Raw genomic sequence first — 16,830 nt, forward strand, 5'->3', positions numbered from 1 at the left:
GAATGCATGGAATGTGTTGCCAGCTGTGGTGGTGGAAGCAGAGTCATTGGGGACATTTAAGCGACTGCTGGACGTGCACATGGATAGCAGTGAGTTGAGGGGTGCGTAGGTTAAGCTACTATATTTTACATTAGGATTAAACCTCGGCACAACATGGTGGGCCAAATGGCCTGTTCTGTGCTGTACATTTCTATGTTCTATGTTCTATGTACGGGAGACCCTCGGACAGAAGAAGCTGAATTGGAGGAAGCATGTGTATGAAGGGACACAATTCCTTGAGAACAGCTATTGGTAAGAGGAGGTATGGACAAGAAACTGGAGAAGGGAATGCCAGAGATTGAGGCCAGGGACCAATTCCACTTCCCGGAACACACCTATTATGTTTGGAGGAGTGACTTCAGGATTGGCCTCATCAGCTACACAAGGACCCACAGAACCCCTGACTGGTGACAGAATTTCCTTGGTGGGCAGTGATACTCATTAGTAAGTGATTGCCAATGTCGTTAACATTTATATCATCAGCAGCAAACAGGAACTACTCAACTACATATCCTCCATCTATAACAACCATGTTACTTATTCTTGTCTGTGCAATTCATGTGTGCACAATGTGGAGTTTACAAGAGGACTAAAGTTTTAACTAGTAGAGATATATGGTGGTGGTTTGCAATTCTTCCCTGTAATTATAAAAATGTTGTTCTTATGCCCCTAAATGAGAATTCTTGTTGAGTACAGAAACTTGTTCAGACTTTATCTTGATCAGATGGGCCAATGGGCTGAGGAGTGGCAAATGGAATTTAATTTAGATAAATGTGAGGTACTGCATTTTGGGAAAGCAAATCTTAGCAGGACTTATACACTTAATGGTAAGATCCTATGGACTGTTGCTGAACAAAGAGACCTTGGAGTGCAATTTCAAAGCTCCTTGAAAGTAGAGTCACAGGTAGATAAGACAGTGAAGGAGGCATTTGGTATGCTTTCCTTTATTGGTCAGAGTATTGAGTACAAGAGTTTGGAGGTCATGTTGCAGTTGTATAGGACATTGGTTAGGTCACTGTTGGAATATTGTGTGCAATTCTGGTCTCCTTCCTATCAGAAAAATATTGTGAAACTTGAAAGGGTTCAGAAAAGATTTACAAGATGTTGCCAGGGTTGGAGGATTTGAGCTATAGGGAGAGGATGAATAGGCTGGGGCTGTTTCCCCTGGAGTGTGGGAGGCTGAGGGGTGACCTTATAGAGGTTTACAAAATCATGAGGGGCATAGATAGGGTAAATAGACAAAGTCTTTTCCCTGGGGTGGGGGAGTCTAGAACTAGAGGGTATAGGTTTAGGGTGAGAGGGGAAAGATACAAAAGAGACCTGAGGGGCAACTTTTTCATGCAGAAGGTGATGCGTGTGTGGAATGGGTTGCCCAAGGAAGTGGTGAAGGCTGGTACAATTGTAACATTTAATAGGCATCTGGATGGGTATATGAATAGGAAAAGTTTGGAGGGATATGGGCTGGGTGCTAGCAGGTGGAATTAGATTGGGTTGGGATATCTGGTCGGCATAGACGAGTTGGATCGAAGGGTCTGTTTCCGTGCTGTACATCTCTATGACTGATTCCATCCTATCAATTTGGGTGTAAACGACATGGAATTTGGGAAACTTTGCATACTTTCATAAAATTATTAACTTTGATGACAACTCTAGGAGTGGTGGGGTTTGATTTCCAGCCCATTACCCCAGTGAGATATTACAAAGTATAACCTTTCTTAAAAGGAGACCAAAGCTGACCATCTGCACCAAACAGGAACAAATCCATTACAATGACTACCTATCAATATTTTCAGACAATGGGGAAAAATGTCACTTCATATGTTACTGAAATGATTTCTATACATGTTATATTTAAGAAGTACTAATTAATTCATTTAGTGAATCTTTACCTCCCCATTCTCTGCAGCTGACACATTCAGTCAATTGCACTTGGCCATCCTGATTAACTCACATCTTGCATCAATTTTTCTGACATGATGTCGGCTCTGATTAAACTTTTATAAACTGCAGTTCTGGATACGTTCCTGGCGGCACACCCACCAATGAGGCTGTAAACAGGGAAATCTTCCTCAATATCAACTTTTCATATGGTCGAATTACAAGGCCTCCGGCAGTTGTACTGACATCCTGTTACATTGCAATTTTTAAAAATTGTGCATTTTACCTTTAGGAGAATTATTTGTTGAGGGACAGTAGGTCAAAGACAGTAATTAAGAAGGCTATGAGACAATGATTTCCCACATACTCTGCACAGCTGCTGACAAGGAGATCAGATTCTTTTAAAGAACAGCTTACCCGTCCTGTATTCCTGCCCCTTGGTATCATTATCTAGAATCACTTCCTTCCATCTGCAGCTTGTCCCTCATAATTTACTGGCGTCCATTGCCCCTCCCATTAGTTACAAAGCTATAAAATGTTGTTGGCACATAGCAGATCAGAGATGGTTTGTGTACAGAACAATGTTTCAGGCAGCAGGTTAATTGTATTTTCGTCATATGGAGGTAGTGGGCGTGAATAATGAGAAACCTAATGAAACTGAGATGTGATTGAGTTCAGATTTACATGCTCATAATGTTTCACTTTGTCAACAAATGCACGATCAAATACATATTAACTTAAACAACATCCTTTGCCATTGGCTTTCTGCAATAGAGCACAAAGCTCTTCCTATATATATATATAGGAAGGGCTTATATATATATATTTCCAACTCAAGGGTTTCCGTCTTTGCCCTATTGTGACATGAAATCATTTTTGTGGTCTTGAGTTTGAAGGATTCTGGATTTTTTAAAATTAAAGTTGCCAATTAAAGGACATTGGAAAGATTTTGTGAAGAACAAGGCATTGATTGGTCGTCAAATGTCTCATGATAAATTTTTCTTTACTGGAAACCATCTGACTGGATTTACAACTGTCATGTTATAATGTATCGCTTGGATTTTGGTTGGATTAGTTCTGGTACTGGTACTGGTTCCGAGGAAGCTGGGACTAGTACCAGCTGGTAGCAGCTGGCAAGGACCAATCCCAATGATCTTGCGTTGCATGTGGTGGTGGAGGGTGGGGTGGTGGTAGTGGTTGCTAATATTGCTGGGGATGGTTTCATTAACAATGGAAGAGGTATGGGAACCTGAGCAGCGAAGTAGAGGAGTGAGAAACAATCAAGACAGAAGGGCAAGAAACAAAAGTAAAAGTCAGAATAACATGGGAGAGAGAAATAAATAGGGCCAAATCACAAAATTAAAGGTAGGATGACTAACAAGATTAAAACCACAAGTCAAAATGCTTTGTACCTTCATGCATGAAGAATTCACAATAGATGAATTATCAGTGCATATATATATAAATGATTATGATTTTGTTGTAAGTACAGAGACATGGCTGTAGGATGAAGAAGGATAGAAATTGAGCATCCCAGGAGTATTCAATATTTAGGAAGTTAAAAATCACACAACAACAGGTTATAGTCCAACAGGTTTATTTGGAGGTGCTAGCTTTTGGAGCACTGCTCCTTCATCAAGTGATGAAAGAGCAGTGCTCCGAAAGCTAATACTTCCAAATAACCTGTCAGATTATAACCTGGTGTTGTGTGGTTTTTAACTTTATCCACCCCAGTCCAAAACCGGCATCTCCACCCCAAGATGGACAGAAAGAAATGGAAAGGCAATGGGGTGACGTTTTCAGTAAAAGACTTAATGCTGCAGTAAACAAAGATATTGGTTTAGAAAATAATGATGTGGAATCTGTATAGGTGGAGATAAGAAATACCAAGGGGCAGATGTTGGGGTTCATCTACAGGCCCTCAGGCATAGCATTAAACAATAAATCAGAGATGCATGAAATAAAGGGTACAACTTTAATCATGGGTCACTTTAATTAACCTACAGATTGGAAAAACCAAACTAGTAATGATATTGTGGAGGAGGATGTCTTGGAATGTGTGCGTGAGGTATTTTTAGGCCTATACATTGCAGTGTCAAACAAACAACAGGCTATTCTCGACTAGGCACATGTGCAATTAGAACAGATTAGTGAACAAATCTTGTTCTGCATGGTCCCTTGGTAAAGAGTGACCGTAATAAGATAGAATTCTTCATTAAGATAGAGAGTGAAATAGTTGAATCTGCAACTAGGATCCTGAATCTAATTAAAGGGAATGACAAGAGCATGAGGTGCAAACTGGCAAGGATGGATTGGGGAACCTTACTAAAAAAAAAACTAAACAGTGAGTGATTAGGCAATGGATAATATTTAAACAACATGTGCATGAATTACAACAAATACTCATTCCTGCCTGGTGCTAAAAGACAAGATGGTCCAACCATGGCTTACACAAGATATTAAAAATAGTATAAGATCTCAAAAAGGAGAACAACAAAATTGCAACCAAAAGCAGCTAGCTTGAAGTGTGGGAGTATTTTAGATTTCTGTAAAAGAGGAGAAAAAGTTTGATCAAGGGGGGAAAACTGAATGTGAGAGTCAAATTGCAATCAACACAAAAACTGATGATAAAAGCTTTGACAATAGCACAAAATGAAAAACATTAGTAAAGACCAAAGTGGGGCCCTTAAACCAGAGCCAGTGAAATTATAATAGAGAACAAAGAAATGGCAGAAGAGTTAAACACATACTTTGATTCTGTCTTCACAAAAGTGGGCACAAATAGTCTCAGAGAAAAATTCAGGAACAAAGGGTCTTGTGAGAGGGTGGAACAGAAGGAAATCAGAATGAGTAAGAAAATAGTTCTAGGGAACCCTGTTAGTGGGGTAAGCAGGCTGACAAGTCCCCAGGACCTGATAATCAATATCCCAGAGGATTGATGGAAGTGGTTTGGAAATATTGGAAGCATTAGTGGCCATCTTGCACAATTCTGGAGCAGTTCCTCTAGATTGGAAGGTGGCAAATGTAACTCCAGTATTTAAAAGTGGAGGGAGAGAATAAAAATTACAGACCTATCAGCCTGAGATTAAAAGTGGGGAAAATGCTAGAGTCTACTGTAAAAACCATGATAGAAAACTTTTGGAAAGCATGAATGGGATTGGACAAAGCCATTGGACAAGGGTTTGGAAAAGCAAACGTGCTTAGTAAATCTACTGGCAAGTTTTTTGAGGATGTAACAAGTAGAGCTGATAAAGGAGACCCAGTGAATGTGATTTACTCAGGCTTCAAGAAGACTTTTGTTAAGCGGCTAGTGGGCAAAGTGAAAGCACATGGGCGAGGTGCTATATATTGGCAAGGATTGAAAATCGTTGACAGACAGGAATCAGAAAGTGGGAATAAGTGGTTCTGAAGAAGGTCACTGGACTTGAAACATGAACTCGACTTTCTCTCCATGGATGCTGACAATCTGCTGAATTTCTCTAAGAATTTCTGTTTTTGTTGTGGAAATAAATGGGTCTTTTATGCCAGGTTGGCATGCAGAGACTAGCGGAATTTGATTACAGGGGAACCTCAATTATCCGGCATTTGATTATCCGAATATCGGATTGTCCAGGAAGATTGCAAGATCCCGATGCTCGGCTAAACTGTTATCTGGCATTTGATTATCCGGAATTCGATTATCTGAACAAAATGCTCCCCACCCGTGTCCTTCAGATAATCGAGGTTCCTCTGTAATTGAAATTGCACAGATTATCAACATTTTTAGTAAGTTTCTCTAGTTAGGATTACCTAACTTGCTCAGTCAGTAAATTGGAGGAATCTGCGGGGGCAGAGTTGAAAATACCAACCTCTCATGATACAAGCTATCAACTGTTTGGTTACAAGCAAGTCTTTATGTAATTACCTGGCACATAATGTTACTGTTGTGAATGAGTAATACCAGTAAGTAATAAATCTGACTGAACTTAGTTCTTGATTTAGCAAGATCATTTAGAAAAGGACAATCAACAGAGTTGAAAGCTCACATCAGAAGTGGGTCATCGAGTCAAACAGCAAAGAAACATACCCTTTTGGTCCAACCAGTCCCTGCCAACCATGTTCCCAAACTAAACTAGTCCCACCTGTCTGTGTTTGGCCCATTTCCCTCCAAACATTTCCTATTCATGTACTTATTCAAATGCCTTTTACACTTTATAACTGTACCTGCATCCAACACTTCCTCTGGCAGTTCATTCCACACATGAACTACTCTCTGTGTAAAAAGGTTGCCCTTGAGGTCCTATTTAAATCTTGCTCCAGTGGAAAAATCTCACAACCCATCCAATATCGGCAACATTTTGGTAAATCTTATCTGACCCTTCTCCAGTTTAATAATACATTCCCTGTAACAGGGTGATCAGAACTGCACACAGTACACCAGAAGAAGCTTTGGCAAATGTCCTGTACAACCTCAACATGATGTCGCAACTCCTGTACTCAAACGGCTGTGCAATGAAGGCAAGCATGCTAAATGCTTTCTTAACAATCACATCTACATGTGATCCAGACTTCAAAGAATTATGAACCTGAACCCTTAGGTCTCTCTGTTCTACAACACTACCCAGGTCCTTACCATTAATTGTATAAGTCCTGCCCTTATTTGTTTTATTGAAATGCAATACCTCATATTTATCCAAATTAAATTCCATCTACTAATCCTCAGCCCATTGACACAATTGAGTAAGATCTCTTTGCAATCTTAGATAACCTTCTTCACCATCCACTACACACCACCAATTTTGGTGTCATCCACAAGTATGCTAATCATACCTCCTGTATTCTTATCCAAATCATTTATATAAATAACAAAGTTAGGCCCAATGGAACACTGCTGGCCACAGGCCTCCAGTTGAAAATCAACCATCACTATCAATCTCTGTATCACACTATAAAGCAAATTATGTATCCAATTAGTAAGCCCACCTTGAATCCCATGTGATCTAATGTTAATAATTAGTCTACCATGCCAAACCCCCTCAAAGGCTTTATTAAAGTCTATGTAAACAATGTCTACCGCTCTGCCCTGAGCAATTGTTTTGGTTACTTCCTCAAAAAGCTCAATCAAGTTTGTGACACATGATTTCTCTCACACAAAATCATGCTGACTATCCCGAAGCAATCTATGCCTCTCCAAATGCACGTAAATCCTATACTTCAGAATCAACAACTTACCCACTACTGATGTCAGACTCACAGATCTACAGTTCTCAGACTTCTCCTTACAGCCTTTCTGAAACAATGCACTACATGAGCCACCTTCCAGTCCTCCATCATTTCCTCCCGAACTTTCCAAAATGTCCTGAAATACCTTAGACCCAGTCCTGGAGATTGATTTACCCTTATGTTTTCTAAGCCCTCCAGCACTTCCTCTTCTGTAATGTAAGCCATTTACAAACATCGATATGTATTTTCTGAGTTCTCTAGCCTCCATTTCTTTCACTTTGGAGAGACCTGATCTTCTGATGTACAAGAAGAAAGGGCACAAGAGCTTAGTCAATATTTAGTTGCTGCTGATGTAAAATTCAAACCAGAATGGAAGATTGAAAGGTTGAAGAGGATTTCATTTTTGTGTAACCAGAATGAGAAATGTTGAAGCTTTGCCCAATTACTTTGAATGCCACGCAGTAATACAACAAGCCTGTGGAGGGCTGAATTGCTGATTGGTATGTAATGCTATCAAGTTCTGAAGAAGGATCACTAGACCTGAAACATTCGCTCTGATTTCTCTGCACAAATGCTGCCAGATCTGCTGAGTTTTTCCCAGTAATTTGTTGCTTTGGTTGTTAATATCCAGCATCTGGTTTTAATGCTATCAAATGGTGGATAAACGTGCATACAGCCTGGAGAGATGCAGAGAAACAGTCCACCATTGAAACAATGTCTACAACAAAAAGTTAATCCAGCTGAGAAAGAGGCTGAAAGGGGCTGTGCATGCCGAGACATCATAGTGAGAACTGGCCAAACTAACAGAATGCTGTAGTTATACAATTAAAATTGTTGGAATACAAGGCAGGAGACCACCTAAGAGAAGTCCTGACAGTAATGGTTCCTGCATGCACCACAATTAATTTATTTCTCTGTAACTCCCCTTTTAAAAAATTGCATATCTTCTAAATCACCAAGAAAGGTACAGTCAGAAGCTGACTAGTATTATGACAATAACATTCTCTGCCACATTTTCTTTGAGCAGTTAAAATGGTGGGTTGCCCCCAACACCTGAGAATGCCCTACCTGGCTAATATTAGTTTACAATCTTGACAAATTGGGTTAATTTGCTCAGAGAAATGTGGCTCTATTCAGCTGTCCTCATCTCTTTTCAATAGTTTGTGGAACATAATAGTTTCCCCCAAACCATCAGCGGTATTGTTCACCTCTGGTAGGTTTCTCCAAAATGGCTGTACTGAAACAGAACAATATTATGACCATCTCTCATCATAAGGACTATTCTACCCTCTCTTTGGTCCCTTGCACATGACTAGTGACATTATTGGCCTGTCTCCACACTATTGGGATTCTATAATTCTATGTTTGACGATGATGTGCACCATCTCTATCACATTCAGTCTCATTTAAAGACTCAAATTAACCAAAGTAATGCCATGGGACTGATAAAAGGAGATCTGCCATCCTTACCTGGTTTAGCCATTTATTTTTATTCATACTCAGAATCTAGGCATTGTTAGCTGGGCCAGCATTTATTGCACATCCCTAGGCGCCCTTGAGAAGGTTGTGGTGAACTGCATTCTTGAACTGCTTCAGTCCGTTCAGTGTGGGTAGATACAGTTAGCAAGCATTCTGGAATTTTGACCCAGTCACCTGGGGATACATTTCTACAACTAGATGGTGAATGGATTGAAAGGGAACTTACACAGTCCTCCAACGTATCTGCTGCCTTTGCTGTCACAGCAGCAGTTGAGGGTTTGGAAGATGGTGGTGAAGGGTACATTCTGCATCAGTGGTGGGGGGAGTGGATGTTTCTGGATATGGCGTCAATCAAGTAGGCTGCTTTATCCTGGTCAATGGTAAGCTTTGTGAGTGTTGTTGGAACTGTACCCATCCAAGCAAGGGATGAGTATTCCATCACTCTCCTGACTTGTGCCTTGTAGATGGTGAACTGACTTTGGCAAGTCAGGAAGTGAGTCACTCACTCAATGATTCCACTCTTGTGGCCACTGTATTGATATGGCAATGCCAGTTCAGTTTATGGTCAATGGTAACCCCCAGGATGTTAGCAGTGGGGAATTCAGCAGTGGTTATCCCACTGAACGACAAGGTATGATGGTTAGACTCTCTCTTTCTTGTTGATGTTCATTGCCTAGCCATTGTGTGGCACAAGTACTTTTTGCCACTTGTCAGCCCAGGCTTAGTTGTTGTCCAGGTTTTGCTGGAGTTAGATATAAATTTGCTCAGTATCTGAAGGGTCATGAATGGTGTGATCACACATTGTGTGACCATTTTTGGGCACCCCCACTTCAGACTTCTGATGGAAGGAAGGCCATTGAGGAATGAAGTAAAAAGATGGTCATTAGGATATTATCCTGAGAAACTGCTGCAGAGATAACCTGGAGGAGAGATGACTGACATCTAGCAATTCTTTCCATTTTCAGTTTTGCCAAACATTGATTCCAGCCAGCACAGAAAGATCCCAGATTCGTACTGAATCCAGTTTTATTTGGACTTCTCAATGACACACTTTATCAAATTCAACCTCCAAGTCGCTCTTTTTCTTGATCCTTGCATTGTTGCAAATATGCCCTGGCGCCACCCCCAGCCTAGTGGACTTAGTGTGTAACCATTTTAAATACATGCTTACCTGCTAAAGATGCCATGTTCACGATAACTCCTCCTTTGCCCCCATTCTCCTTGCTCATGTATTCCAGAGCTAGGTATGTTCCTCTTATCACGGAGGTCTGGCATTTAAAACAAGCAATTTGATTTAAGATCGGTTAAAAACTCAGCTATCTAATGATAATTTGCAAGACCCGAGTTAGGTGTTGAGTGACGGGGTTTATTCTATGTACAAGGTAAAAACAACGACTGCAGACGCTGGAAACCAGATTCTGGATTAGTGGTGCTGGAAGAGCACAGCAGTTCAGGCAGGATCCAAGGAGCAGCGAAACCAATGTTTCGGGCAAAAGCCCTTCATCAGGAATAAAGGCAGTGAGCCTGAAGTGTGGAGAGATAAGCTAGAGGGGGGTGGGGGTGGGGAGAAAGGAGCATAGAGTACAATAGGTGAGTGGGGGAGGGGATGAAGGTGATAGGTCAGGGAGGAGAGTGTGGAGTAGATAGGTGGAAAAGGAGATAGGCAGTTAGGACAAGTCCGGACAAGTCATGGGGACAGTGCTGAGCTGGAAGTTTGGAACTAGGGTGAGGTGGGGGAAGGGGAAATGAGGAAACTGTTGAAGTCCACATTGATGCCTTGGGGTTGAAGCGTTCCGAGGAGGAGGATGAGGCGTTCTTCCTCCAGGCGTCTGGTGGTGAGGGAGCGGCGGTGAAGGAGGCCCAGGACCTCTATGTCCTCAGCAGAGTGGGAGGGGGAGTTGAAATGTTGGGCCACAGGGCGGTGTGGTTGATTGGTGTGGGTGTCCCGGAGATGTTCCCTAAAGCGCTCTGCTAGGAGGCGCCCAGTTTCTCCAATGTAGAGGAGACCACATCGGGAGCAACGGATACAATAAATGATATTAGTGGATGTGCAGGTAAAACTTTGATGGATGTGGAAGGCTCCTTTAGGAGCTTGGATAGAGGTGAGGGAGGAGGTTTTTTTTTGATTAGATTACATTACAGTGTGGAAACAGACCCTTCGGCCCAACAAGTCCACACCGACCCGCCGAAGCGCAACCCACCCATACCCCTACATTTACCCCTTACCTAACACTACGGGCAATTTAGCATGGCCAATTCACCTGAGCTGCACATCTTTGGACTGTGGGAGGAAACCGGAGCACCCGGAGGAAACCCACACAGACACGGGGAGAACGTGCAAACTCCACACAGTCAGTCGCCTGAGGCGGGAATTGAACCCGGGTCTCTGGTGCTGTGAGGCAGCAGTGCTAACCACTGTGCCACCGTGCCACCCATGCCTGTGGGTGCAGGTTTTACAATTCCTGCGGTGGAAGGGGAAGGTGTCAGGATGAGAGGGTGGGTTGTAGGGGCGTGGACCTGACCAGGTAGTCACGGAGGGAACGGTCTTTGCGGAAGGCGGAAAGGGGTGGGGAGGGAAATATATCCCTGGTGGTGGGGTCTTTTTGGATGTGGCGGAAATGTCGGCGGATGATTTGGTTTATGCGAAGGTTGGTAGGGTGGAAGGTGAGCACCAGGGACGTTCTGTCCCTGTTACGTTTGGAGGGGTGGGGTCTGAGGGTGGAGGTGCGGGATGTGGACAAGATGCATTGGAGGGCATCCTTAATCACGTGGGAAGGAAAATTGTGGTCTCTAAAGAAGGAGGCCATCTGGTGTGTTCTGTGGTGGAACTGGTCCTCCTGGGAACAGATACGGCGGAGGCGGAGGAATTGGGATTACGTGATGGCATTTTTGCAAGAGGTAGGGTGGGAAGAGGTGTAATCCAGGTAGCTGTGGGAGTCGGTGGGTTTGTAAAAAATGTCAGTATCAAGTCGGTCGTTGTTAATGGAGATGGAGAGGTCCAGGAAGGGGAGGGAGGTGTCAGAGGTGGTCCAGGCAAATTTAAGGTCAGGGTGAAATGTGTTGGTGAAGTTGATGAATTGCTCAACCTCCTCGTGGGAGCACGAGGTTGCGCCAATGCAGTCATCAATGTAGTGGAGGAAGAGGTGGGGAGTGGTGCCCATGGTTCATGGATGAACTCGGATTTCACCAGTTTCCTCATTTCCCCTCCCCCCACCTTGTCTCAGTCAAATCCATCGAACTCAGCACCGCCTTCCTAACCTGCAATCTTCTTCCTGACCTGTCCGCCCCCACCCCAGTCTGACCTATCACCCTCACCTTGACCTCTTTCCACCTATCGCATTTCTGACGCCCCTCCCCCAAGTCCCTCCTCCCTACCTTTTATCTTAGCCTGCTGGACAAACTTTCCTCATTCCTGAAGAACGGCTTATGCCCGAAACGTCGATTCTCCTGTTCCCTGGATGCTGCCTGACCTGCTGGCTTTTCCAGGATCACTTGGATTGTCCTCTGAACAGCTAGCACAGACATGACAAGCTGAACAAAGCAGGGTAATTCTTTTTTTTAAAATGGTCAAAAAATTACATGCAACATGGATCAAAAGTTCCCTTTGCAGTGAAAGATCAGACAGTCATCACGAGTTGATGGCAATTATCATAAAATTCCATCAGACTCACTAATGTCCTTTAGCAAAGGAAATCTGCCATCGTTGCCAGGCCTACAGCAACTAATCCTACAGCAACTGAGAGAAAGCAGGGACTGCAGATGCTGGAGAGTCAGAGTCAAAAAATGTGGCTCTGGAAAAGCATAGCAGGTCAGGCAGCATCTGAGGAGCCTGAAAGGGGACGTTGAAGGGCTTATGCCCGAAATGTCATCTCTCCTGCTCCTCAGATGCTGCCTGACCTACTGTGCTTTTTCAGCATCACACTTTTCAGCTCAATCCTACAGCAGTATGATTGACTTTTAAAAGCCCTCTGCATAATTAAGGACAGGCAATAAATTCTGACTCAGCCAGTGGTGTCCATATCTCAGTGAATGAATAAAATAAATCAGACAGAAGTAACTCTGTACATAGACATCTGATTAAATGTAGCCACAGCCTAAAATATCTTTTTCAAACTTAATGTGGTGGCACAGAAAATTAAATCAATAAAGCACTAATTTTCAACTGAGAATTAAGTGCCTAACTCCAAACTTTACTCATAGGTAAACATGTTATTAAAGCACTGAATTATTGACCACACAGTATGGCGTGTTGCTAGTAGTAGCTTAATGAAGCTGTTGCAAGACAAAAACCTGTTTGAAATCAGACACCATCTTGAATTATCTGGTATCAGGACTGAACTTTTATCTAGATTATCAACGAAATGTATTCATTTAAACTGGTCCATACAATACCTCCAAAACGACATGACAACAGATTGAAAATGTAATTTGGTGCAATTACGAAACAATTTAAATTTGAAGTGCTGTAACTTTGTAAGTAAAGGATTATAAAGAAGGGTTGATAATAAATTTGTGCTCAAGGCCTTTGAGTTCTTACCAAATTAACATTGATTGTCTGCTCCCAGTTGTGCTCGTTGTTTATTCCGGCATTGTTACACACTATATCCAAGCTTCCAAAGAGCTCTATCGTTTTCTTAAAAGCACCTATAAACAAGACAAAATCAGAGAATAGTACACAGAGGGCCAAATTTGCCATTTGGCCTGAGCTAGCTCTTCCAAACAACAATCTAGGTAGTTCCATTCTCTTGTCCATTCCCCATACCCTCAAGTCTTTTTCCCCAAGTATTTATCACATTTGCTATTGAATTTTACTGTTTGACTGATTTCCATTGCATTATTACGCTGGATGTTCCAAAACCTAAAAACACTGAGTAAAAATAAGGATATAGATAAAATATATAGCTACAGCAGAGTGGAAAAGATTTTCCTGATATTGATTAATATTCTGTGGTTGTTTTGGGGTCTTGCCTGCAAGCTAGAAAACCAGCATGTGTCCATTTTTTCCTTTTTCCAGAAAGTTCTGCCAGATTAACGGCCAATTAGCTGGGTACAGCAGGACTATCCCAGGATCAAGGTCCTTGCTGGATTGAGGTCTAAGTGCAAAGGAGAAAGTGAGGATTGCAGATGCTAGAGATCGGATTCATGACTGTGGTGCTAGAAAAGCACAGGAGGTCAGGCAGCATCCAAGGAGCAGGAGAATCGACGTTTCGGGCAAACGCCCTTCATCAGGAAGTAGAAGTGCCAAGCTCACCAGTGCCACTGAGGAGATAGTGGCTGTTGCTGGTAATACACCCACTTGATCCTTCTGATTGAAAAGGGACCCAGGTAAGTTGAGTGATGACTGGGGAGATGGTGACAGGGACGGGAATTGGTCACAAAGGCTTTGAAGGGGTGGCTCTAAGTGAAAGGGATGGGGGTCACCTGATCAAGCACTGGGAGCCTGACAAGAAAGAAACTCCCTCCCTTAATGTGTGCCTCAAGCAAATAAACCATTGGCTATTTTTAGGTATTTCTATGGAGGGATTGCGCTCCAACTTACTGCTGGGTCAATTTCAGTGGCAATGGGATGACATACTTAAATGCCTTTGAATTGCCTCCTCTAGATGTTCAATTAGCATTGGGGTTCGAAGGCCATGCAGGGGCTTTCCTGTCCCAGATCTGCTGAGGGAAGAAGGTAGCATCAGACATCCTCTTGCCATGGAAGAAAGCATGGCATGAAGACACCTTAGTGAAACATTTAAAACTCTTAGATTCGCAGGTGACTCAACAGGATAATGCAGACAGGTTGTTACCCCTTGTGCAAGATGTAGGTTGATGCACTTTGGCAAAAATGAGGAGTAATTTCTTCTTCCAACGTGTTGTGAATCTGTGGAATTCTTTATTGCAGAGGATTGTAGAATCTATAGTATATTTAAAGCTAAGATAGACAGATTTTTAATTGAGAAATGGCAGGGAAGTGAAATTGATCATAATCAGATCAGCTATAATCTTGCTGAGTGGCAGAGCTGTAGGGCTGAATGGTCTACTTGTACTGAAAATGTGTTGCTGGAACAGCGCAGCAGGTCAGGCAGCATCCAGCGAACAGGAGAATCGACGTTTCGGGCATAAGCCCTGAAGAAGGGCTTATGCCCGAAACGTCGATTCTCCTGTTCCCTGGATGCTGCCTGACCTGCTGCGCTGTTCCAGCAACACATTTTCAGCTCTGATCTCCAGCATCTGCAGACCTCACTTTCTCCTGGTCAACTTGTACTCTAACATGTTATAGTCTTAATCCCAATCACTTTCAGTCTGTGTTTTCTCAGTATGGAACCTTCTGCCAAGGGGAAACAGTACCTCCTTATTGACTAACTGAACCCTTCATGCTTTTCAACAACCCCATCAAATTTCCCTGTTAGCTTTCTCTGCTCAATGAGGTTTTGATTTTTTTTTTCTTTTTGCATATTTTTGGCAGTGTGTTCAACTGCCTTTGTGAAGTGTAAACTTCACTGTTCAACAGAAATCAAAAATGATCAGAGAGAATGGATGAATTCTTCTATGAACCCGTTCTGCAATGTAGCTTTACTACATAAAAAAGTATGATATAAAGTCATAGAGTTGTGCAGCTTCAAAACACACCCTTCAGTCCAATAAGTTCACACTAACCATGTTCCCAAACAAAACTTGTCCCTTTTGCCTCCTCAGTATGGAGAGGAGCTGTTCCCCTAGTTGAGGGGGTCAATCACAAGAGAGCACAGATTTAGGGTAAGGGACAGGACATTCACAGGGGGTTTAGGAAAAAAAAGGTTTTCACTCAGCAATTGGTGGGAATCTGCAATCCTCTGCGTGGGAAAAGTAGTAGAATCAGAGATCCTTGCAGCATAGAAAAGGTCTATCGATCTGCACTGACATAACTACCACTAAAGGTGCACTAATCTCAATTTATACCTTAAAAAAAATTGGATGAGTATTTCAAATATCATAACATCCAAGAATATGGGACAACTGCAGGAAATTGAGATTAGTGCACCTTTAGTGGTAGTTATGTCAGTGCAGACTCGATAGACCTTTTCTATGCTGCAAGGGTCTCTGATTCTAGGAGCATCTTTAATTTCCATCGCATTTCCCAGAGAGTGCTGTCATTAACCTGACTTCAGTGAATCCCCCATTTAGTACAATCCTCTCATTCTACAGACCACACACATTTAAACTGACAAATGGCCTTTATTTAAATAGAAAGGCACATATTAAAAAATATTGAGGCACCTTCAGATGTTTTGAAATAAATATTCTTGTGATTATCATTTCAGCTTAAAACATGAATATTTTTTAAAAAGCCACTTGCATTTACATAGCACTATTCATGACTGTTGGACATCTCAAAAGTGCTTTGCAACCGCTCAAGTATTTTTCAAGTATTGTTGCTGTTGCAATTATTGTTGCAAACAATTTGTTCACAGCAAGCTCCCATAGCATTCTGATAATGATAAACCAATCTTGCCAATGTTGACTGAGAGGTAAATATTCATCAAGATGACTTCATTACTCTCCTCCAATAAATGGGATTGAATCTGCAGCTTCCATCTGAAAGGGCCAATGAGTGCTCGGTTTATTGTGTCACCCATCACGACCGTATTGTAGTGTCAACCTCAATCTGTGTGTTTCAAAATGAATTTTAATGTAAGCACAGTCCAGCTGATCCACAGCGAACATAAACTGACATGCTTCTAATCTAACATTGGGTTAATATCGTCAGAGGGAACCGTTGATTGTGAAGATCTCACACATCAATGAGATTACCTTTGTTTGGCACAAATACAATAGTGTAAACCTGAGGTATCTACTTGACATTTATGGAAGATGATGTTAAACAGCATGCCTTGCTCAAACACTTACCTATTTACAATCAGAAACAAACATAAACTGCTTCAGGTCCGATTACAATTAGCACAACTCTGAAGGAGGACAAGCCTTGGTACTGAGCCACCTACATTTTAATTCTTCCTCTGCTCCCACGTCGCATGCGATGAATAAACTGCTGGCAGCATCAAATTCCCCGTCCAATGCCTTCTTACAGGCTTCCCCAGCGCTCATATTCAAATCCAGCAGAGCCACCTAGTCATAGAGAGAAGGAGTAAGAGAGAGAAAAGGGGTAAGACAGAGAGAGGGAAAGAGAGAGAAAAGGGGGAAGATAGAGAGAGAAGAGAGAGAAAGAGGGAAGACAGAGAGGGGGAAGAGAGAGAAAAGGGGGAAGAC

General features: G+C 42.3%; 1 protein-coding gene across 3 annotated transcripts in view; it reads right to left on the bottom strand.

Annotated features, from left to right (window-relative positions):
• Nucleotides 1–16,830, bottom strand: part of hpgd (15-hydroxyprostaglandin dehydrogenase) — a 57,100-nt gene that overhangs the window by 38,982 nt on the left and 1,288 nt on the right. For 2 of the 3 annotated variants that reach the window (XM_043704592.1, XM_043704601.1), the window contains exons 2-4: nt 16,566–16,689; nt 13,136–13,242; nt 9,770–9,866 (exon numbers count right to left, since the gene is read on the bottom strand). In XM_043704592.1, coding sequence (XP_043560527.1) covers nt 9,770–9,866; nt 13,136–13,242; nt 16,566–16,689 — 328 coding nt within the window. Of the gene's footprint in view, nt 1–4,244; nt 4,464–9,769; nt 9,867–13,135; nt 13,243–16,565; nt 16,690–16,830 lie in introns of those variants that run through there. The other variant, XM_043704612.1, reaches the window with a different exon arrangement.

This window comes from Chiloscyllium plagiosum, chromosome 2 (genome assembly GCF_004010195.1).
Source record: "Chiloscyllium plagiosum isolate BGI_BamShark_2017 chromosome 2, ASM401019v2, whole genome shotgun sequence".
In the NCBI taxonomy this organism is placed as follows: domain Eukaryota; kingdom Metazoa; phylum Chordata; class Chondrichthyes; order Orectolobiformes; family Hemiscylliidae; genus Chiloscyllium; species Chiloscyllium plagiosum.